Source organism: Tauraco erythrolophus, chromosome 3 (assembly GCF_009769465.1).
Source record: "Tauraco erythrolophus isolate bTauEry1 chromosome 3, bTauEry1.pri, whole genome shotgun sequence".
NCBI lineage: Eukaryota > Metazoa > Chordata > Aves > Musophagiformes > Musophagidae > Tauraco > Tauraco erythrolophus.
Window position 1 is genome coordinate 25,284,611 of NC_141467.1, and position 25,450 is coordinate 25,310,060.

At 38.5% G+C, this 25,450-nt stretch overlaps 1 protein-coding gene across 1 annotated transcript in view; it reads right to left on the reverse strand.

Moving 5' to 3' along the window:
- SEMA5A (semaphorin 5A) overlaps positions 1–25,450 on the reverse strand; it is a 236,043-nt gene that overhangs the window by 176,543 nt on the left and 34,050 nt on the right. The window contains exon 3 of the mRNA XM_086609066.1: positions 23,787–23,832. Within this exon, the coding sequence (XP_086465192.1) occupies positions 23,787–23,832 (46 nt within the window). The remainder of the gene's footprint in view (positions 1–23,786; positions 23,833–25,450) is intronic.

The window sequence follows — 25,450 nt, forward strand, 5'->3', positions numbered from 1 at the left end:
ATCAAAACATCATCAAATTGTGATGTTAGCAAATCCAAGCTCAGAAAGCAGAAGGAATAAATGCCTAAGAAGTCTTGCAGAGAAATAGGAGTCCAAACAGAATTATAAATTCAACTCTTCAATAGTTTCAGAGATTTTTTAATCCAGCTAATATTTATGAGTCAATCTACCTTCAATTGTGCATACCAATTTTTATCCAAAAGCTTACATTTAAGAATATCAATGTCTAAGTCTATCAACTACCTCCCTGCTGCTCTCCCTGTCCTGATCAAACCATTTCTACTTGCCAGAACAACGCCATAATGTCCAGCAAGACAAAGTCCCAGACAGAGCCGTAAAAACAATGGACATTTCAGTTTGTCTGCCAAAGCAAACACAGAAAATTTTCTTGTTCATTTCTCTAAATAATTCAGTATTGACTGAATGTTTAATTCAATCCAAAATGTTTAGACTATTTCTTGTTTGAGTTTCTAAAGCTGTTTTCCCTCTTAGTATAAACCAAAGTCTATTCAAAACCAAACTATTCTGGAAAAAAAATTTAAAATGCTTCATTCAAGAAATGTTAAAACACGCTGAGATTTTCTAAAATAATCCTAGATTCCCTTACTTTGGCTATAACAGCTTACTAAGATTGGAAAGAATTCGCTTGGTTTTTATCATCAAAATTCTCCTCTGTCCTCAAAAATGACCAGGTTGTTGTCTTCACCTAGTTCTGAACCTGTCTATCATTATCCTTCAGCTATTTCTATCCAGCTTCCAATAGTCTCCTCCCTACCCTGAACATCCTGTGACTGTCATGTTTAAGTTGAACTCCACAATTTTCAGAAAGCTTCTTTTATGAATACAGCATATAGGCCCAAGTGTTTGCCCACAACAAAAGAGGTGAAAAAAAGAGAACAAGCAAGGAGTAAAAGCCCTAGACAGACACTTTAGACTAAAAGTAGAGGGGATGCTTACTGGGAAATATGCTTTATCAAACTCCAGTCAGGCAGTGAATAATTTATCCTTTTTAAGGCTAAGCCCTGAATTGAGAACCCTACTGAAAATACTGAAGGCCATAGAATTATAGAATGGTTTGAGTTGGAAGGGACCGTAAGATCATCTGGTTTCAACTACCCCTGCCATGGGCAGGGACACCTTCCACTAGATCAGGTTGTGCAAAACCTTGTCCAATCTGGCCTTGAACACCTCCAGGGATGGGGCAGTCACAACTTCTCTAGGCAACCTGTTCCAGTGTCTCACCATCCTCAGAGTAAAAAATTTCTTCTAAATCTACTCTCTTTCAGTTTAAAGCCATTACCTCTTCTTATCACTACATGCCTATGGCATCAGATCATTATTAGCCAGCTGGACTGAGTTAAAGATAATGAATTAACTAACTAACTCAAGGTACCGATCCTGCAGGCCATTTCCTCCTGGCTGCGGAAGATGCAACAGCGTCCTTGGTGCTGCAGCCCAGGCTGGTGAGCAACACATGCCCTTGCAAAAAGCCCCTCTCCGGCTTTCTTCTAGGTCCCCTTTAGGTATTGGCAAGCTGCTAAAAGGTCTCCCTGGAGCCTCCTGCAGGCTGAACAACCCCAGCTCTCTCAGCCTGCCTTCACAGGGGAGGTGTTTCAGACCTCAGATCATCTTTGTGGACCTCCTCTGGACTCTCTCCAACAGGTCCATGTCTTTCCTGTTCTGAAGACTTCAGAGCTGAATGCAGTACTTCAGGCGGGGTCTCACAAGAGCAGAGCAGAGGAGAATCACCTCCCTTAACCTGCTGGCCACGCTCCTTTTGATATAGCCCAGTATACAGTTGGCTTCCTGGGCTGCAAGAACGTATTGCCAGCTCGTTTTGAGCTTCTCATCAACCAACACTACCAAGACCTTCTCCTCAGGGCTGCTCTCAATCTATTCTCCACCCAGCCTGTATTTGTCCTCTAGTCTAAAAACAGACAGACAAGTGAGGAACTAGACCGTTCAGAGTCAGCAAATACTATCCAGCGAGAAAAGAGACATATGTATTAAGAGATCACACAGGAATCCAGATAATCCACAACTGGAAATTAGCTGAAGAAAAGGTAACAAACAAATAGTTACAGAGAACGACTGGGGTTACAATTAGAACTGATGCATGAATAAATACCTTTTTACTGGTTTTAGCCTTATCTCTGCCTTGTATGTTTAGGCATAGGGTTAAAGAAGTATTTTACTTCAGAGATGCTGTTTTGAATAGATTCAGTCATCTTACTAGGCTTTCATTCAAGATAAAAGTTTACATGACACTAAATACAAGTGGGAATTCTCTTTGGCCCAAGGAGCAAACATGAGTGGTTGGTCACTGTGATTCCAGTACGAGATGCTATGCCTGTCGCTGAGGAAAAGCTGCAGGGAGAGACACTCTGAAGGAGACTGAGAGAGATTAAAAGTACAATTTAGTCCTGTGGTTATAACACTGGTTGGAACAAGCTAACAGGTTTTACAACAGAAGTAGGTCTTCCCCATTTTCTTCCTTTAGCATTACCCCAAATCACATTATGTGGCATTGTTAATAGTGTCAAGTGTAAAATGAGACAATTAACATGACATGAAATTGATGAATGACTACTTGTCAAAATAAGTATCAAAGAAAAGAATACATAGATTCAGCTTTGAATTTAAGTGTCTTAGTTGGAAAAACTACACTTGATGAGTTTTTTCCCACATGAATAGGCATAAATTTAAATAAAAAGCCTATCTTTATTACTCTGCTCATCAGTAGCTCTGCACATCTGATACAGTAATGCATTATTGAAGTGCTCTGTCCAAGTCTCACATGAGTACTAGTTTTTACTCCAATGGTTCCAGGCTTCCAGCTGGGATGCTTAAGAAGCAGTCCCAATTTTGAAATATAGGCAAGTTATACACATTTAGTTTAGTCACAAACTATGTAACATGGCATTTCAGTTTTGCATTTTTTATTAGTTTCTGCTTTTTTGATGGTGGTTTTTGGCATCAGGACACTTGCTTAAGCCAAGTTACTATTCGCTTTCCATTTAAGATGTTATGATACTGAAAGCCAGGACACAGATTTAAAGAGAGAAACATGCTGCCGTAATCAAGCCAGTGTTTCTTACAAGGATCACCACACTGGTCTGAGTTTATTCTCAGACAGAAGACTGCTAGGCAGGTCCTCAAAACAAAAGTAATAGGGCTGAACTGAGGCTAGGGGCAGCCAGAGCTCCACTCAACTTCCTAGACACAGAACAAAGACTCACATAGCTTCAAGTTCTGCCAATAAAAATGGCAGAAGAGTTTGCCAAGGACCAGCTGCAATTGTTTTTTCAGTCCTAAAACTGTTTTCCTAGGTGTCTATCCAGCCTCTGTGCTAGCCATTCAACATAAATTATTCAGGCATGGTGTAAATTCAAACAAAAGACAGCATCTTACCTTACAGTTAGTGTATGAAAATTCAACTTGAACAGTCTGAGAGATACTGTTTAAACATTGCAGCGTGGAAAGTAGATGGGAATCAATCCCAAAAATGCAGGAGAGTGGGTGGAAATTACATACCTATTTTGAAAATGTATGCTGTCTGAATACAGTGACTTTCCTCATTCATTTTTCTTTAACACTTTCAAAAACATAATTTAAGTCATTGTTCTTCAGTTCTGTATTTATAAAACCCCTTACTATCAATGTATTTTTCATAAGCATAACAGGTGCATGGTATTTTGAGAATCTCCAAATTCATGCAGCTCCATAGCACACAACTCACGTGATGAGAAGTGCCTTTCATAATACAGAAAATATTATTTAATGGTGAGATGTGGGACAGTTGCATTACAGCCCTGTGTTTATATCAGCAAAACTGTCCAACATCATCAACTTACTAAGAGAGGCTTTTCCTTTACTATGCCTAGGAGCTTTATTTGGAGTTGGGTTTGCTTTCTTATTATTTTTTATTTCCTTATACTTCTTCTACATTCATGGGAGACAAAGATACCTCAAAGTAATTAAATTCGGACACTTCCAAGGGTAGTTTATCAATCCCAGTTTGAAGGAAGGCAAGGAGAAGACAGAGATTCCTAAACTGGCAGAAGGGATTTTCAACTAAAGTAACTCTGAAAGGAAACTAGCTATTTTAGTATAACTTTTCAGTCCAGCTGCATCCGGAGACATGAATTATACAGAACAGCAGAGGCAAAAATGCCTTCAAGGGATAATGGTTTAAGAGGAAGAGGGATAGTAGGGGTTTGGAATCTTATAGGTAAAGAAAAAACAATGCTATTTGTTCTTCCTCAAGCTCTAAACCGTCCAAGCCTTTGGCTTTTTCAGGCTGCACTGTAATCTCTAGTAGCAGCACTTGAAAAGAGCAGCTGAATAGCAGGGGAGTTCTGCCATACTACTACTTTCCAGCTGATGAACCCATCCCTGCTAGTTGCAGCTCACAAATTCAGATTTATTTCTGTTTTCTTTTAAATTTAATTTTAAAAGAGTAAGTGTTCTTAAGAGGTTTTGGATTCTTCTAGGGTTTTTGGTTGGTTGTTTTTCTTTAACAGCATGTGCATTCACGACCATTGTATTTTTATCTATTACTTATAAGTAAATCACAGCTCTCTCTCCTTCCTGTTTTCAATAAATAGAAACAAACAGATAAAAACGATTAGTCAAAACAAATAACAGGTGAGTTGTTTTGTTTTGTTTTGTTTTGTTTTGAAAAGGATGAGTTCACATCTAGCAGTAAGCAGGTGATTTGAAGAGTGGGTTCCCCTCTCCATTCCCAGTTCTGCCCTGGGATGAGAGCGCTGTGATTCCACAACCCCTAAATCCAATCCCAGTGAGTCCTTTCAGTGCTCCTCTTCATCTCAAACTGATCTTGCTCCTGGCCACAAATTCCTGCCTCTTCCTCTGTGTCATCACATTTGCATGGTCCTACAGCGAGCTGCTTATGTCATCAAAAATGGCCTAAAACCATTCATTTTTCCTTTCAGACCAGAAAAGTGAGGGCACGGAACGGGTGAGGAAGGCGATGCTCAGCCACAAACAGAGCAAGAAAGGATGGGTAGGAATGCTGACATCCCCAAATTAATTAGATTGTGTTTGTCAACCTGAGCAGCTTGGCCACTTGATGATCTGTTAGATTAACACTATCATCATTCTCATCACCCGTGAGGGGTTTTATTTACTTATTATTTTGGAAACATTTGGTGATCTTTTAAAGAAAGTTATTAGACCTGAGGAAACTATGAGGCTCAAACATTCAAAATTAGGAAACTACTGTTTGAATAGATGCAGCCTCAACTTGCAGACAAGAAAGCTGGAGATAAAGAAAAGCCACCTCAACACATCCTTTCTCTCTACCAGTCTCCACAGCAAATCTACCCCTGAGCAAGAAGAGTCTGCATTTAAGTATTTAAATTTACTTTAAAATAAGCACATCACACCTCACAACTCCTACTGCATGTAATACAGAAGAATTAAGTACTCAACATTTTGAGTGTTATTTTTGTAGTGTCTAATGACGGATTTAGGATTTGGTCTATGAATCTGGAAATGCCAAATGATAAGGCAAAGACATATAACACAAGGCTGGTTTTCATATGTACCTGTGCAGCAGAGTAGCCAAACTTCTTTATGCAGCAGATGTAAAGTCTCTTTTGACATAAATAATGTAATTACATGCTCAAACCTTCAGTATATCAAGAAAGACTGAAGTTTGTGAAAAAGATCAGTACACTTTTATGTCCTCAAGTTAACCTTTCATATGTTGTAAATTATTTTAATGAACACTAGAAAGAAGAGAAGGTAGAGGCATGGGGCAAGCTCCTACAATGCTATTCAGCTGTTGAATAAAAAGATTTGAGTACTATCATCACCATTCCTCTAATCTCTACCATCCACGCTGTCAGGGTATTACAGTTTTCAAATAGGAGAACAGAGAATTTGTCTCTGAACTTTAACTAACATTTAGGGAGCCATAAATTCCCAATTTACTGAACTTAAAAAGGTATATGGGACATAACATTTTGTGATTCAAACCTTTAGAACTTAAACTTGAAACCAACCTATCTGAACACTGTATCGTAAAGACCTTGTTATAAGAGGTGCAGCTGATAATGCAACTTGATGTACTCATATGCCATCATTCCATAAAATAAATGGTCTAGAACCTGAGCAGAAGGATTTCATAAGCAACCTTGAAACAATAATGAATGCCCCTCTCCAGCCATCCTGCATACATGGAAAGCTCAGCAAGTTAGAAGGACAGACATATAGCAAACACAGTATCATCTAAATCTATAGATATCTATGGAAAGTTTGTTGATGTCAGTATACACTGCAGAACACTCATTACACTCATTTTATAATTCTTGTTAAGATTTGGACTTAGTGTCCTGACTGTGAAATCTCCTTCTCACCAATGGTCTCAACTTCTCCACACTGTCAAAAACTGGACAGATCTTACTGTAACGTAAGAAGTGAAGCACTCAGCTCAGGTACACGGAGACACTGGATATTCTTAAATCAATAAAAGAGGGTTTCTTGAATGAAATGTTCTTTAACATTAAAAATGTTGAACATTGAACAGAAATAATCTGTCTTGAACTATACAAAGAAGAATGACAGAAATAAATAAAAGTTAATTTCTTTGCTGCTAACTTGACATGTAAATCTGTGCTGAGAAGCCCTACAAGATTACTTTTATCATTTAATGTAGATCTTTTGTAAAAACAGGTTTTAAATGTCAAGTTTGTGTTTTGGTTTGGTTTTAAATTGCTAGGCTTACTGAATTACTAAATTAGAATGTAAATCTAGGCATATGTGTTGCATACAAGTTTTGTACTTTCCCCCTTGTCCTGGTTTTAGCTGGGACAGAGTTAGCTCTTCTTTTTAGCAGCTAGAAGAGCTCCGTGTTTTGGTTTTACTCAGAGGCTCGCTCTGAGAAGAATGTTGATAACGAGTTGATGTTTGTGGTTGGCCAAGGACTTTTCAGTGTGCCATGTCCTGGCCGGAATGCAGAAGCACGGCAGGATAAGAGGGGGAGCATAGCCGGGACAAGGGGGACACGATTCCCCTTGTAATTTGTGGTGGAACTTAAGATTGAGGGCCAAACTGGCCAATTAGTATTCCATATCATGCAGTGTCATGCCCAGTATAAAGGTGAGGGGCAGCCAGGAAGAAGGGCTCTTTGCATTTTGGTTCTTTCGCCGCTTTTGCTCTTTTGCACTTTTGCGCTTTCACTCTATTGCCTTTTTTTTTTCCCTCTCTCTTCCAGTACTCCCACTCTTGCAGTACTATCTCTCTCTGCTCCTCTCTATTTCAGGGCCTCACGTTCACCTGGGATTGCAGCTTCGGGATGAGACGGGCTTCGCATACGAGGGGGTGGTGAGCATCTACACTGTGTATTAAATCATCTGTATTAAATTGTTCTTATCTCAACCCACAGGTTTCCTGTTTATCCTTTAATTCTCTCCCTCATCCCTGGGACTGGGGGAGGGTGAGTGAATGACTGTGGGGGGGGTTTGGTTGCCGGAGCGGCCTAACCCACAACACCCCTCTAATTCTCTGTTTCCCTTACAAGAAGAAAGTAGGCAAACGTTCACAAATTTAATGTAGTTTCTCAGATCTACTGTTCCACCTTCTGCTTGGAGTCCCTGCCTCTTACGCATGCTATAGTTTCACAATGAATTTACAGGAGGTACAAGCATATGAGCAGTTTACAATAAAACACATTTTTCCATGGTGCATGAACTTCTGATTTTATCATCTCGTCAGTAAAATCATTAATTAGCTCTGTTTTCCATCCTCATCCTGCTTGCACTCGTAATTTGTTCATAGCAGTTTCCGGCCAACTACTTTTAATGCAACCTGTCTGCTCTCATTTTCCTTAATGTTTTTTAACATTTTTCTCTTTCATGTTTAAAATATGCTTGCTACTCTGCTCTGGTGCATGCTATGACATCTGTTCGTAACAACATGACTCTTTGTCTCTTCAAGAAATAAGTCCTATCACAGAGTCTTGTCTAGAATCAGTACAGTGAGTAATAGGTAAGCTTTTTCTTAGTATTAGATTTTCCCTCATCTTATTAAGAGTTAAAACTTCTGAGATCTCTGTTTGTCTCCTAAGCCCAGAACAAATGTCCTTTGTGCTTGCTTGAAGTCCTGACTGGTTTCAGAGTTTAAAACAGCAAGACTAGAGCTGGGCAAATAACTCAGTCTTATAACATAAGAACGTGGAAGCCAAGAATCATTCCAAAGAAAATTAAAAAAAAAAAAAGAGATAGTAGCATATTTTTTATTTTTAATAATACCAATAAATATTATTAAAATTATTTTAAGCTTATGGAGTCAGGAAAGCAATAGTTAAAATTTCTTGTATAAGACTAAATCAAAATCAACCCTGATCTCACAAACGTCTGTAGTAAAAAGAATGATTAGAATTCCAGAAATGGCATTATAGGTCTCATACTTACTACTTGGAAAAAGTAATAATTTGCAATAGATACATTATTTGCACAGACAGTAAACATATAGGCTTGCCACTGACTTTTATGTGGAGGGTGCTCCCATACGAACAATGCTATATGCCTTCTCGTCTGAAAGGTAATATCTTTCCACGGCGAAAGCTGAAAAGCTTCCCTTCATATAAGTATTGATCCTCAAGTCCTGTAAAATAATGCTAAAAGCCTCTTGAAAGAAGACAAAGAGCTGAAAATTTCTTCCAGTCATTAGGTAGATACTAAAACATGTCAAGACATAACTAGCTATATCTATTAAAAGCAGCAACCTACCCCCAGAATTAACCTGTTCATAAATCAATTGCTCGTGCGTATTCAGATCCCCAACTGCTCTTCAAAACTAACATGTTTTCATTCTTCTTACACTAGACAGTCCTGCAGAGTCAAACACCACCATGAAAGAGCAACCTCAGCTCTGCTTTCTCTTTGCCTTCCAACAGGATTATTCATCAGATTTCCAATCAGACAGTTCATTTTTATAAGCTATTTTCAGGATTCTCTGAGTATTACCAAGTATGCAATTCAACCTGATAGATTTGGTACGAGCAATAAGATGTGGGAAGGGAAGAGAAGAATATATCCTTGATGGAGTCTGTAAGAGCGGCATTTTTTTTCGCTTTCCTTTACAAGAACTTTCCAGAGTGATTGCACTGTGTAATGCCTACATGGGAGACAAACAGGCGCGCATTGCCACTGTTCGAGTTAGTTATTTCTTCAAGAAGCTTATTTTTGCACTCCAATTGTCCTAGCAATGATGATAGCAACAGCAGCAAAACTTATATGAGAAACCAAACGTTCCCCCTGTGAGGGTCTTGCATTCCACTGTCCTGCAAAATTAAATACTTTTCATGGTCTTAGGCAAATCACAACGGTCTCTGCTAATCAAGCAGATGACAAATATATATTAAAAAAATAATCAATCTACTTCTCTAAAACTTGCTGTAGGAACCTGTAACAGTCTATTTGCTTTCAAGACAAGAAAAAGTAGATTTAGATACTCCTTTTTCTGACATGACTTATATCAAACATGGTCTGACTGCTCTGAAGCCTATATTGAAGAATTTGCCTTTGTCCTCCTCTTCTGAAAATGAAACAGGAGGGAAAACAAATTCCAGTAGGAAGAGGGACTCAGTATCTATGGGGATAGATATTCCCATAGCTATCATAACAGTGCATTAACATCAGAATCAGTAATTACAGTATTTATAAACTTCGACACAGTAATTACACTGTCTGTTCAACAGGCATTTTAAAGTGATGTCTGTACCGCAGACAGGTGAGATAAAGGATATCTCAACATGCTTCAATTAACACCAACATCTGTTACTCCAGTCCCATGATATTAGGAAGTCTGGTGCACAGTCTGTGTAGAAGTCCATGCTTCTACAGCTAATGCTGCCATCAGTCCACACTCTATCCAGATTAATGCACCTCCAGTATGCCACACATGCACAATCACTGCAGTGCTTTTAACAAGGTCTACACTGTACTGTGAGGATAGCAGAGCAGTGTTATCCAAATCCACCCACCTGTTCATCTATCAATCATTCAAAATAGACATAAACTAAATGAGAGACCTGAAGAGTTACAAAACTTCTGCTATGTCACATGAATGTCAGTACACCTAATGCTAGACAGCACTAACAGCCCACCAGCCTGTGGCCTCAAAAGTATCCCACAGGCACATCTGAAAAGTCCTTCAGGCCTCCCTTCCTTTAAAGCCATAATCTTATATCACATAAATACATTAAATCTGGCCAGGACTTTTCCAACAATAGCAAGAAAGATGCCTGTGGAAATTATTGATTTGATATCAAAAAACCTAAAAATAAAAAAATCCACCCATCACCACCATTCCCAAAATATTTTCCAAGTTTCCTAACAACTTTAATAGAAAAGCTTCTTGGAGCTTGAATTAAATATCTGCAAACTGAAAAACCAAAGAGTCTTCTGAATCCTACTGTTTAGGAAACTCAATTAAGCTACAGAAGAGACAGGTCCAAATCCATGCTGTGAATCAGATGACAAATAAAGACATGAGCCAGTCTCTGGCAGCACGTTAGCTGTTAGACTATTAACTCGATTTCACTTTCCAGCTCTCACTTGCCTCTTTGAGACGTTCCACTTCACAGACAAACATAATGTTTAAAACGGATATGACAAAACTACCTACGAATGAGATAGAAAAGTAGTTAAGCTCTTCTAGTATTCCAATCCATTACATATTTTCACTGGCCATCCCTATCCTGTTTTATCTCAGAATCATGGGCACTTCTGGGAATGAGACTGTTTGGTACAGTACAGTCTTCCAATTAATTTATTTTAATTTTATTTTATTTTAGTTACATTTTGCTTTGGGGTTGTGACCACAAAATAGGTTCCAATTTAGATGGATTTAATACTTCTAAAAAAGGAGTTTGATATATGTCTGTTATATATGTCATCCTGCCCTGCAGAAGAAAAGCAGGAAAGCTTATCAGCTATATGAAGTCCATTATACATGAGAAAATCCACAATGGTTTTCCTACAGGAGGGGCAATCTGGGAATCACTTGATTCAGACACTCTTTGCTTCAGTTTTCACTTTCCTACTTTCAGTGCTGAAGATATTTTACTTAAGGACTCCATTTCACTGTCAGCAGTCTTGTATCGTTTGAAAGGTCAGCTACAGGTAACAGTGACTGTGTTGCGCTGTGTGATCCCAGATGCAAGGTACATCATGCCACCCTGACTGCAGATTTTGGAGTTGTAAATTACTTCAGACAGTCCCTGGGCTTTGCTCAGCTCTCAGCAGACTATGTTTCAGCCAGGAAACTTGAATGACTACAGCCAGGATCTGCACAGCCATTTGCAGATCTTTGTAGATATGTACATCTGGAGAGTCTCAACCACCTGTTCTGTAAGAATTTTGGCTGAAAATTATGCATATCAGCCTAGTAAACACAGCGTTAGCCTTTCTCCTTCAGTCTGCTCATCGTACGCTTACACTGCTTCCAACCTGCTCCAGCATTCCATGAGTCTTCTCTGCCATGGTGATCGGGTGGGTTTTGTCTCTCATGTTTTGTCATGTTGGCTGGCTTCCAGAGATACTCCAGTTCTGTGATCATTTTGTGGCCATTTTCAAAAGGCTGCTTTTCGTGCCATGTATTCAGCCAAGCCAGATGTTCTTCTTGAAGAAACTATTGGGTTTAATCCTCTTTTCTCCTCAGATTTTATCTTCCAGAACTCCATTTTCTGGGCTATGCTGACTAAAGCTCTTTCATCCATTTGACTCTGATTTGCTACGTAAACCAGATTCAATTTGTGCATTTTTTGGAAAAACTTACCTCCAGCTTTCTGCTACTTTTCCTTCAGTTGGCTATTTAGAAGCAGCAGGGAGTTTATGCATGGCTGGTTCTCCCAGCAAGGACTCCAAGATCCTTTCTGTTGTGTTCTGCACTGCATATGTACCTGCTGTTCTGGAAAAATCTGGTAAATATTACTTCTTCTTCACAGACAAAAACAAATAATACATTTTTACTTGTGCATCCATGCAGGTCTCCTGATGCCTTTGCTCCATTTCCTGTTCATCAGTATGGACCACATCATGGAAAAAAAAAGTCAGCTTACGGAAGATTCTGTCTACATACACATTAGCACGTGAAATTCTCCACTCAGCTTTCACTCATCAATGCATGTGCAAGGTTTTGTTGAGAACAACTCATTCAGCTGTATTTTCTCATGCTGAGTAGCACAGTATTCTACAAGTAACACTACTGACAGCCATGTGAGAAAAGACTATGGAATCATGCCTAGAGCAGTCTTCATAAATACATGATGACAAATTTTTGATCTCCTATGAACTTACAGCATTATTGTTTCTTCAGACCTGTCCTGACATATTATAAAAGCTTCATTAACAAATGCAAGCCTAATTAAAGTAAGAAAACATATAATTGCAAAAAGTTTTGTGTGTGTGTTTGACAGTATAAAGCTTAATTCATTATTTTTTTTTCTCTTCTTTGTTAATTGCCCAGGTATTGAGACAAAACAGTATGCAAAATTCTACTAGAGTAAAAAAAATAACCATGCATCTAAGAGCCAGAAAGAGTTTCACTGAGGAAGTTTTCATCTCATCAATGGAAATTAAAATGTGAGCAAAAGTCTGAACTTTCATGCAGATGAGCTTCCACAGTTTTATTTCACACAAAGTCTCTCCTCTTACTAGATCTTGTTTTCATCTCATAGTAACAGGGCAGAGAAAAAAGGAACAGCTTGACCTTTCATCATTTCGGCTCCCAGAGATGAGCAAGAGAAGGCACAGAATCATTACCCAGAACTGTCAGAATATCTAGGAAAAGACTCAGAACTTATGGGCCTAAGGCTATAACCCTTCTAAGCATGATTTCCACTGACAGATATCCCAAAAGCAATGCCACATACAAATACTGGGCAGCTACTGCTTTTTCCACTCAATGTGGCTTCAGAATGAATGAATTCTCTCATTCATATTTAAATGCAATTAACAGAAACCAATGTGAATTGCACATACCAGACACAACATTTAAATCAAAATGCTCAATTTAAAAGCTCTGAGAGTCATAAAAATGTAACAGCATAAATTCGTGGGTTTTTTCCAAAACAGTGGAAAAGAGTGACTCAACTTAATTTTTTTTTCCTAATGAGAAAAATTTACTAACAAATCAAGTTATCTCCAAGGTGATTTTGAAATTTGAATTTCATTTAGAGACTAAATTAAGGAACTGAATCGTATACCACATAAAAACGGTCAATGCCACATTTAAGTTGTTATATAACTAATTCATTTTGCTTCTGTCTCAGTTACAGATTATTCCTAGACTTGCTTTCCATACTGCTGCTTTATCCCGGGTACTCACACAAATATGGAATTCTGAGATTTTCTCAGGTCTTTCATTTGCTTTTTAATAAACATAACTGAATTAAAAATCTAAAGTAAAACACAAACAGTTTTGGAGCTGACTATTTCTGATTACTACAATGGCAACCATATCCTGGAAAAAAGAGTAAAAGGTTTTCATCAAGAAAGTGATTTTCGAAATTGAATATACACACAACTGCAGGTATAAATATTAATCTCTGATCAATCTCCCTTTGTATTAATTTGTTTTCTTTGAGCCACATTGTTGTCATTACTTATATTAAGCTAAATTGCCATAAATATCTCAAGATATATGAACAGGCTCAAGTACAGACTCTACAGTTTCTGATTTTCTATAACTTTGTAATAGTCTGTTCTATTTCTTTTGGTACTTTGTTAACTTGTTTGGAAAACCAGTATACCAACCATCATCACGTCATAGAATTATTTTACAGATTTGGAGAAGAAAAAAAATAGTTTTCCAGGCACTAGAGCAAACGTGAAATCCAAAAGTACTGACTGGAGAAGCCAGTATTAAAATTGGGAAAAAAAAAAAAAAAAAAAGTGAAAAGCAAAAGGCATGAAAAAACAAATAAACCTACGACAAGGTTAATTCTGTAATAGACCAGCCCACACTCACTCAGACAACAGTGAAGTCTTGCTTAGGAATGCACAATAGTGGTGACACGATCTTCAACTTGTCACTGTTATTTCAGTTTAGAAACCACTACAGAAAGAGCTTAACATACATTTTAGATGCAATTTACTCACTGTGGAAGCTTTCTGCATATAGGTGACATTGAAAAATATCCCTGTCAAATTCCATACAGATGCCTAATGCAAAAAGAGGGGTGGTGTTTAGGCTTCCCTGTGCTCTCAGCATCCCTCCACAGTGGGATTAGATCACTCTGAACTGAGATGCTGGTGAATCCTGTGCTTGGGTATACAGCTGGCCCCATGCACGGGACAGAGAGCAGAGCCTAAGCACCTAACCTCAGAATCTTAGTTCCATTCTGAGGGCAGATGCCTAAACATACTGTGATGGGGCAGACAGGTCTAGACCCCACAGACCAAGTGTAATTTCCATATGCTCATTATAGTGAATTGCCTTCTACGGGTCATAATTTTACCTATAAAGCAATTAAGAGAAATAACATAGCTGCTTATGATGTTGGTACATTACTTCAGTAAACTATGTTTTCAGTTTGCTTGTCTTCAAATAAACCTGAAATAACAGCTGAACCAAAAATTTTATATGGAAATCCTATATCTATATGCCTAACATCAGATATTTCAAAGCACATCTTGTTTTCAATTTTAATAAATAAGTTTATTTCCTTTTTGACATGATTTATCATTTCCAGACTTGACAACAGAAGCGTCATATTGTGGCACCATCTAGGATGGGCAAAACAATACATGCCAAAAGAGAAGAGAATATCTTCTAAAAAAAGGGGAGGGAAAAGGCAGTAGAAAAATATAGCTAGGCAAAATGAAACCAAAAGATGTCCCAAAAGATTGGAAAAGTCTCTCAGAATAAAACTCAAAACAACTTAGTCCTCTATACTCAATTCAGAACTATTACTAAGCAGTGTGTCTCTCAAAGATTTAGAAGCAACAGTCCACATTTTACACCGGGCTCAATAGTGTTGACCAGGCAAGTAACACACAGGCAAGTAAGCAGCACAGACCCTCTCTTTGTGCCCTGAACCATTTAGAAGAGTAGGACTCTCCTTCCTATGCACCCCTGCATGGGCTCCTTGTCCACCATCATCCTTTTCCTTAGGTCATAAACAAGTGTCCATGTTTCTCACCCTCAGTATGGCTGCTTTGTCTCCTTGAACATTTCAGAATCCTGCTTTTCCTTAATCACAACAGCAAAAAAACTAGTCTCCTGATCTTGAAAAATCTTTCCCTTCTTCTCTAGAGATGAAGGGAGCTGAATCTTTTGCCTATGGAAACAGCCAGCTCTTCTCATAGTTCAGCAGCTGGGCGCACCCTTTAACAGCACTGTGTCAAAGGCTCCTCAGAGCTTAGTGTCCAGAAACATATCTTAAATTTTTCTGCCTAATGGCAAGGGGACATGAGGCTGTTCCAAAATTTTCTCTTATTCTCAGTTTATATGATGGGTTTCTTTAATTTTGTGGGTCAACAAACAATGGCAGGGGATGCTATGGACCACACAGTGCCCTTATGCCAGCTACGGATGACTGCAAGCATACAGGGGTAAGCTGAACTCAGCTCCTATACGTAGAATTATTTGAAAGCATCTATGTCCATTAGCCTCACAGAACTGTTGAACAGAACTCTGCAGTACTGGAATACACAATCCTCTCTGTGACTGAGAAGATGTCTTTAAGTCTGAGGGAGCTGGCAGATGTCATTGTCAGGCCACTCGTCATCATCTTTTTTAAATCTTGGGGAATGGAAGAGGTGCCTGAGGACTGGAGGAAAGCAAATGTCACTCCGGTCTTCAAAAAGGGCAAGTAGGAAGACCCAGGTAACTATAGACCGGTCAGCCTCACCTCCATCCTGGAAAGATAATGGAACAACTTAGCCTTGGTGCTGTCTCTAGGCCTATCAAGGATAAGAGGGTCATTAGGGGCAGTCAACATGGCTTCACTAAAGGGAAGTCGTGCTTGACAAACCTGATAGCCTTTTATGAGCACATCACCAGCGCGTGGATGATGGTAGAGCAGTGGATGTGGTCTATCTTGACTTCAGTAAAGCATTTGACACAGTCTCCCACAGAATCCTCACAGCTAAACTGAGCAAGTGTGGTCTGGATGATTGAGTAGTGAGGTGGATTGTGAACTGGCTGAAGGATAGAAGCCAGAGAGTAGTGGTCAATGGGACAGAGTCCAGTTGGAGGCCCGTATCCAGTGGAGTCCCTCAAGGGTCGGTACTGGGACCAGTATTGTTCAACATATTCATCAATGACTTGGATGAGGGAATAGAGTGCACGGTCAGCAAGTTTGCTGATGACACTAAACTGGGAGGAGTGGCTGACACACCTGAAGGCTGTGCTGCCATTTAGAGTGACCTGGACAGGCTGGAGAATTGGGCAGGGAGAAATGTAATGAAATACAACAAGGGCAAGTGTAGAGTCTTGCATCTGGGTAAGAACAACCCCATGTACCAGTACAAGTTGGGGACTGAACTGTTGGGGAACAGCACAGAGGAAAGGGACGTGGGGGTCCTGGTGGACAGCAGGATGACCATGAGCCAGCAATGTGTCCTTGTGGCCAAGAAGGCCAATGGCATCCTGGGGTGTATTAGAAGGGGTGTGGTTAGTAGGTCGAGAGAGGTTCTCCTCTCCCTCTACTCTGCTCTGGTGAGGCCACAGCTGGAATATTGTGTCCAGATCTGGGTCCCTCAGTTCAAGAAGGACAAGGAACTGCTTGAGAGAGTCCAGCACAGGGCCACGAAGATGATTAAGGGAGTGGAGTATCTCCCTTATGAGGAAAGGCTGAGGGAACTGGTTCTCTTTAGCTTGGAGAAGAGGAGACTGAGTGGGGACCTCATGAATGTTTATAAATATGTAAAGGGTGACTGCCATGAGGATGGAGCCAGGCTCTTCTCAGTGCCATCCAATGATAGGACAAGGGGAAATGGATATAAGCTGGAACATAGGAGGTTTCACTTAAACCTGAGGAAGAACTTCTTCCCAGTAAGGGTAACAGAACACTGGAACAGGTTGCCCAGAGAGGTTGTGGAGTCTCCTTCTTTGTTGATGTTCAAAACCCACCTGGACACGTTCTTGTGTGACCTGATCTAGATGGTCCTGCTCCAGCAGGGGGATTGGACTAGAAGATCCTTTGAGGTCCCTTCCAACCCCTAACATTCTGTGATTCTGTGTGTGATTCTGCGAAGTCTACTCTTTGAATACGCATGACATACAAACTGTGGTTGAACTCAGATTAGTTGTTACAGGCTGGAAGAGACAACAAAATTCCATATCAGTGTCTGCAAGTAAAAATTGATAATCATGTTAGCAGATACTGTATTACAGTTATAATCCCTTTCAAAGCATGCTGCATATTCCATGTCTTCTGAATTGCTCAGCACTGTAGCATCTAGATGCCAAAGAGCTGAAACTCTCTATCAGCAACTGCTTGTGGCAGACTCTCCACCTGGGCAAGATGATATAAGAATGAAGACAATCTGCTTTCAGTCTACATATTAGTATTTTCTGGTTTGATTTTCTGCAGTCTGATAATATTCCTGCACTTTTTCAGTATAGAGGCTACATAGAAAGAGGTTGATTCTCAAAGGAGAGCCCATCTCCCTCCACAAGTATTGTCCTATTGTCACAGAATACTGCTTTAGTCCAGAATTAGCTGAAGAATGTCATGATCCTACACAGTCCAGATATTTGGAAAGCAGCAGCCTGATTTCTTTTCAAACAGGTGCCACTTGGTGATTACTCTTGTGCAGGTGTATCGGTATACTCATGTCTGTGAAAATGTGAATATGAGTGCCACCTTCTTAGGAAAAGACATTTTCACAATAACTTTTAGTGCTTGTAATGCATTCTGGTTGACCACTATACATACCAGGAAAAATTATCAGAAAGAGCTAAATTATACCACTATAAAATCCACATCAGCTGTTTCATGAATATCTGCTGTAAAATGTGCACACATACCTTTTGATATCACCTTTATTTCTTATGACAAAAAATGCATTCATATTATATATTCAGGTAATCCACTCTTCCCCTTTATCTTAGAAACAAAACACAAATGTTTAATATCTAAAGAAAATATGAGCTTTACTTCAGTCGAAGTGGAAAGTTTTATTACCTATTTTTCTTCTTTACTGTGAAACCAGAAGAGAAAATTACTGTAAATACATAAGAAATACAGCCTAACAAGCAGAGGTAAGAAAGAAAAAAACAGAAATAAAAACCCTAAGCTTCTCAGGCTAAATGGATGTGTTCAGACTCATTCATCTAGAAATGCACTTGCACTTGTATTTCAGTACTGGCACAAAACAATGACAGATACAGCAAATAAATGAAAAATGACGACGTCTCTGCCTGGCTTTCTCTTTCTTCTCTTTTCCTCCATCTCCCAAAATACTAACACATACTGATAAGCCAAACAGCAGCAAAGTCCTGCCAATTTGCCAATATTCCTTTGCTTCACTTAGACTCATTCTAAATTTACATGACAAATTTCAGCTGTACTGAAGGGTAGGCAATTACAAATTCTGGAGACTAAAACCTTCCAATTATGTAGAAGCCAAGTGTAAATGAGGAACAAGCAGAAATGAGCAGAAGAGGAGTCATATATCCAATTGGTCACCTCATATGCCCCCTACATAGTTTGTAATGGGGGCCTGCATATGAACCGAGAACATCACACACAAAAAAACCCCTCAAACAGATAATGTATGTAACTACACCTATGCAGGTGAAAAATCCTATGCATGGAAAGAATGTTCAGAATGAAGACTGAATCAGTACTTGGCCAAATAAGACCAAAGATGGTTTCAGAATAGTAGCCATTTTCTGCATTGATATGGAGGTGAATCTATGAACGCCAGCTGTTTCAGCAGCAACTTTTTTTTCAACAGAAATGAAGGACTGTCTGCTGCTAATTGATTTCCCCACAAATACTCTGTAGAGTGATGATCAGGATTTGTGTGGTTTAACACATTTGTCTATCTTGAAGAAGCTTCTTTCAGCTGTATGTAAAAGAGGTCATTTGGGTAAAGATTAGACATATGTGAAATTATGCACTGCTAGCCAAATTCACCCTTTTCAAGCTTCAACCAAGTTATAAATCTGGTCAGAAACTATGGTTCTGTTAGCCGAAAACAACATAACGCAAATACCAATGGTATCACAGAATAAGAACTGGAATGAACTTAAAGCAGCCACCAAGTCTATCCCTGGCTGCCACAAAGGACTAGCTTTGGCTTCACAAACACTGCTTAACCCTTCTTTAAATTTCCAATTGTTTACTTAAATTATTTGTGGACTTGCTGTATAATAAAATCCAGTGGTCTGCCATCAGAAAGCTATCAACAAGAAGAGAGGTACTGTATAGAAGTGGCCTTGTGTGAATTTTTTTTAAAAAAAAGGTGAAAAGCAGGCACTTGTTGGAGGCACTCTCTACATGATGTCAAAGCCCTGTTATTAATCCTGACATCGGCTAGATGTAATCTTTTTCAAAAACATTTTTGAAAACAAATCTATTCACTTAAACAATACTATTTAAACTTCTGCTTTTATATTTTAATGAAATATGAGAGTTTTCAGGAAATCCTGCTTTCATCTTGGCCAAAGCTTTCATGGATTATTCTATTACTTGAAGTGAGCAATAACAAAGCAAAATCCGCAAGACAAAACCATGCAGAGTCAGGCCTTCTATGTCTGTGAGCATACTATTGCTAGAGCAAGAGTTGGAAAATATTTGTCCTTCTACAACCGCAGCCCGATGAGTGCTTCTTTCCTAATCCATAATCATTATGCACACATTGTTCTGACAGCCAGCTTTGAACAATTTGACTCTTGGGCTTCTCCGGCAAGAGCTTAAAAGGCTTTCACTCGTTTTATTCTTCTTTATTCTGCTACACAAAGGAAATTGCTGAGACACATCAAATACTGGTTTGCTACAGACACTATCATACGAAACTTGCTTACTCAAACAACACACTTTTCCTATAAAGTACAGAGCACAGAACCATGACATGTGGGATGACAACTTTGATGTATCCACAATAGGCAACGATGTCTCACTGCATAGTCCTAGCTCATGTTTATATACACATCCTGTCTGATGCAATCTATTAGCACTCTAACCCTCGCTTTTACAAGGGATTAACTTTTACTAAACTGAGTTGAAACAGTACCCTTTTAATACAGGAAATGCATGTTTTGCTTTTTTTTTTTTTGTGAGAACTTGCATTTCAAATAGCTGTCTGGTTTTGTTTGTTTTTCTTAAAGAAAGGTTATCTTCTGTTTCAAAACTATTTTCCAGGTGTACACTTCTAGCAAACAGTGATAAACTAATGACACATTTCAACAGACGACAGACTGTACAAAAATAACTGAAGTGCATCGATGGTCAAGATTGAGTTTTAGGCATTCCCTTTACTTTCCTGATAGAAAAGTACTATAAGAAAAATTAAACTGATGAATCAAGCTGAAAAAAAAAATCAAAGCATCAATGTAAAGAAAATAAACAGCTAAAAAAGTCTAATTGAAAACTGTACAAAAGGAGGATGCAAATTATAACAATCATCCTTGCTTCCATGCTGGAAGTATTTGCTGTACATGAGGAAAAGTCAGTAATTTTCCTCCTCTTTCAGACACACAACAGTGAAGATAAAGCTTAAGCAATTTTCTAAAATAATTAAACATCAAGTGTATACGTTGTCTCGTTTCTAGCCCCTTAGTATTGTTATTATGCTACACTGAAAGCCTCTTACAGCCAGCACATCACTGTGTGCCTTTTCTTCCAGATGCAGAAACATAGTCTGTTAGCTTGCGAAACATCTGCATGTTTTTTCAAAGGCTGCTATATGCAAAGAAATCAAAGTGAGCAACATAAGTAGAGGAATTAAACTGAGTTTTTTACAACATTATTATGACAACTGTGTGAAGAAAAAAAAAAATGCTAAAAGAAATGTTATTCTGTCCATTGGTGAAGTGTCAGTGTCAAGTCGCTTACAAATGCTAACTAGCACATTCAGCATTAGTGAGTTAAAACACAGTGTGCTTTGTTTCTCTTGTGAAATTCCATCATTCTGTCTTGCAAGGATTTCATATAACTTTGGCCTTGCTTCTCAATTTTATTTCTATCTCCCTCAACCACAAAAGAGTTTTGAGTTTGAAGGACCTGGAGCTTCAAAATACTGTAATTTTTAATTGCTAACTTGGTAAACTTTATATTCTCTAATCCTATTCAAAATATTTCTTTCATCACGTTTGAATGAGAGAAACTTCACATGCCCTAAAGTTTCAGAAATCAAAGTTTACTTCAGTGATACCTGAGGTAATCCTATACTTCATATTGGGATGACTGGGATTGCAGCTAGGATTATCGTCGTTCCAACAAAATTTATCTGAAAGGTCTGTAAATCTCAGTGAATCATTTGCTTGGCTCTAGGTGGGTTTCAGGTTGGTTGCTGGTAAGATTGAATTCCATGTTTCCACAGGAGTGATTACTGTCTCTTTCACTACCAAAGCTTTTGCACTTTCCAGGGTGAGACAGAGACTCTCTCTATGTCTTAACATTTCCCAACAAAGGCTGAGAAAAGTTGTGCAACTTTATGGCTGAAGAGTTCAGACAAGTAACTACCACTAAGGACAGCAGCACTGACCCCTGGTCCTGCCCTGGGGTGCCTGGAGGGGCTAAATGGCCTCTTGAAAGCTCCCCCAAACCTACTTTTGCAACTATAAGATCAGTGACTAACATCATAATTTCGCACCATATTACAAGATGACCTGAGTGTGTTGTGTATTGAGTTTGGGAGTCCTAAACAATACACCTTACACCCTGGCTTATTTGCATCAAAACAATGGCTTCAGCCACCTCACAGCTGATTTGGAGCTGTCATAACTGACACATCCAAGGAAACACATCTTTTGGATAAGGGTTGTCCTGAGGCCCTCTAGCAGAATCAGAAGTGAAGCAGAAGGGAAGAAGAGAAGATTTGTGAAGATCTTGTGAAGAAGTCATACAGAGAGGCTTGAAAATAAGGGAAAAAATCTTGGAGTAGAGGGAGTAAAGATAGGCTGGTGAAAGAAAAAAAAAATTACATACTTTGGTTTTGATTTAGAAATACAATTTCCCTAACGGATTGTGGAAAAAAGGTTTGAAGACACAGAGGCAAACCAGTGGTGCTACAGCATTGAAGCTGGAATAAGAAACTTTACCAAAAGTCAACTTGAGAAGACTGTTTAAAGGTTTCTGCACACTCCACTCCTAAGATCAAAACCTAGTAACCTAGTATAACATCAACAGTATGACTTCTGTCCTCATTTTATGTTTTTTGCTGATTGGGGTGGGAGGGTGTTTGATAAGTCAGTCAGCACAATTATAAACCTCTGTAATCTACAGATTTCTCCCTCATTGGTGAATTCAGCCTACTGATACTTATCCTAACAGAGAAAAGCTGTGAACTTTAACTTATGAGTTAGCAGAATAAACTACAGCAGCAGCATCAGAGACCTCTGAGTGCATGCTCTCAACAAGAATCTTCAGAACTTATCCCAACTTCTTTGCAAGGATATTGAGTACGTTACATAAGGTGAAAGCAGACAGTCTGAATTCTGGATACTAAAAGTGCTTGGTGCGTCACAGCCTTAAGCACTAGCAACAAAATTGAATATTTATCAATACAGCAATTTTGGTTAATTATATGTCAACTTCAGATCTTGTTTCTAGTAATCTGGGAAGGTAAAGGAAGTCTGCAAGCCTAATTAAAGCATACACAAGGTGTTCTACAAATCACAAGGACAGTCTTAAATGCATTTTACTTTTCCATATTCAACTGTATAGTATTACTTTGTGAAATAATAGGCACAGTACTGAATCTAAAGCTAGTTAATTTTAAATTTCATAGACAAAAATATTATGTAAATCCATATCTTTCTTTTTCATGGTGATTTTCTATTTTCACACCTTAGCAAGTTAGCCAACTCAATTAAATTTACTAAAGCAACTCTTAGAGCCAAGAATATAAGACTGATGAAGGTAAGAAATGATGCCAAGGTTTAAAATAATGAAAGAGAAAACCAACAAAACCTAAGCAAGGGACACCACTCAGAAGACTGAGGGAAGATGAGATTGCTGGTATATGGAAGTCAGATGAAGTTCAGGGTAAAATAAATTGATCAGGGATTCTCAATTACCTTTCTATGAAGCCTAACTGCCCCTAAAAGCCTTGTTTCACTTTCCAAGCTCTAACAAGTTTTAAACAATAGATAGCTGCCTTAGATACAAAACTGAGATTCTGATACCTGTGTTCACACTATATTTCTTCCTTGAAAATGTGCGGTTTCATTTGCCTAATTTAAATTTAGCAAGTATGAATGACATTTTTATTTATCACTATGTAAAAAAAAATCTTTTCTAACAATAAATTCTGAACACAGAAGTTGCACAATAATAAGTTGGAACATTTTTCTAAGAGAATATGATCCTCCTTCCCAGCCTCCATCTTTTATAGATCCACTCTTAACAAAATCACAGCAGAGTAAGGTCATCAGCTCTGTGTGGCCTGAGACGAAGGCTAATCTGGAATTAAAATGGATCATATGACTTATATAATATGGAGCCACAAAGAGGAACAAAACAGATGCATACTCATCCGTAGTTATGAAGCTTATGAATATCTTGATTATCTGCTTTGAAACATCTGCTTACCTACATCATGCAAAGGAACTAAGAAAACAAACATAAAACATACCTGTATTAGAGAGAGATCCTCAAGCTGCAACCTGAAGAGGTAGTTTCTGGGGTAAAAAAAAAATAGTAGATAAAATTAATTGTTAGTAGTGTTTAAGTAAAAAAAAAACAACCAAACAAACAAAAACTTACTGGTGTTTAAATGAAACATAATTAATGACTATAAAAGACGAGAAAAATAAAAAGTGACTGATAGGACTCTCAACTCTTCAAGGGACTGTCTTAACATACAGTCTTTTGGGATAAGAAATAAGGCAATTTCTAAAACAGATTTTCAGCTTGAAGAACCGGCTGCATATGAATAAAGTAGATATTTACACTGCATACTGTGTATCTGAGTCATTGGTCTAGTCTTTCTTTAGAATCAATAGGAAGAAATACTCAGTGCTTTGGCAGATTCCTGTGACCACTGTTAGATGTCTAAATGAGAACGAGAGGACAGGAAGATTAAAGGTGTCTGTGTCTCTCCACAGTGATGGGAACCTTACGCAATTAGCTGAGTCACAGACATGTAAAGTTTGAAGCAAAGGATCCCAGTATAATGGATTGCCTGTAGAAGCCACAGTCTTCACAATTGTGACTGTCCTGTCATACTTGATCTCATTTCTTTGAAACTCAATGACATTTTTTCCATGTACAGCAGGAGCTACATGTGAACCAAGCATATTTTTCAAAAGCCCATGCTTTTATTTCAAAAGGATTTCTCACTCCGTTTTCTCTCCACAGCAGTATTGCTGCACCTACAGAACTTGGGAGCAGTTCAGGCAAACCACAAACAAGACATGATGCAGAGGCACTGCTTCAAACCTGGGGAAATGATGAGTTTGGATACTCAGAAAGGTGAGCGAGCCCCACTGGCCAAAACCACTTCCTTCAGCACGTTCTGGTGCAATATGTGCATTATCACTACTCCTCCCAACTTGCTGTGTCTATCTGGTTGTTGTTCCACTGGTGCTGATAAATCTGCTCTGTTGGTAGCACTCATGGTTTCAGTCCCTCAAAAACGAGCAAATACCACACCATCTTTGAACTGATTTCAGTAAACCTTCTCTAGCACAGACTCTCTTTTGTGCTAGGTTTGCAGTAAGGCTCTTCCATGCTCCATGGCCATAATCCTCCTCCCCATTAATTTTTTTCCTTAGTTTCTTCTTACACTTCTTTTTTTTCTTTTCATTATATCTTTTTTTTTACTACATTTTCACATAAATAATATTCTTCAGTCCTCTTCTGCCTAATTTTTATGTTTTTTAAAGCAATTCTTATTTTCTAATGCCACTACAGAGTGATTATGCTTTATAGATAAAAATATAAAGGAAGATTTTTTTGAAAGATTAATATAAATTACTTCAATTTTAACTTATTCACAACAAATCTGTAACATTCATTTCTAAGATTTCATCAAATTCATTTAAAGTAACCATGGATAACAAAGAGATGAGCAAATTTAAACTTTAAATATTTGCTATATTCACAATTCATCTGCAATATTACATCCATGCAACTGGTAGAAGTGTAATTCAAACCAAAATCAGCCCACATTTCTTGAGACAATAAACTTAATTCCTTCCAAAAAGGTATGAGATACTGTTAATGGGCACAGATGGTCAGGACCTGTAGTTTACATCCCTATTAATTTTTTTAAATGAGCCAGTAGGGCAGGAACAA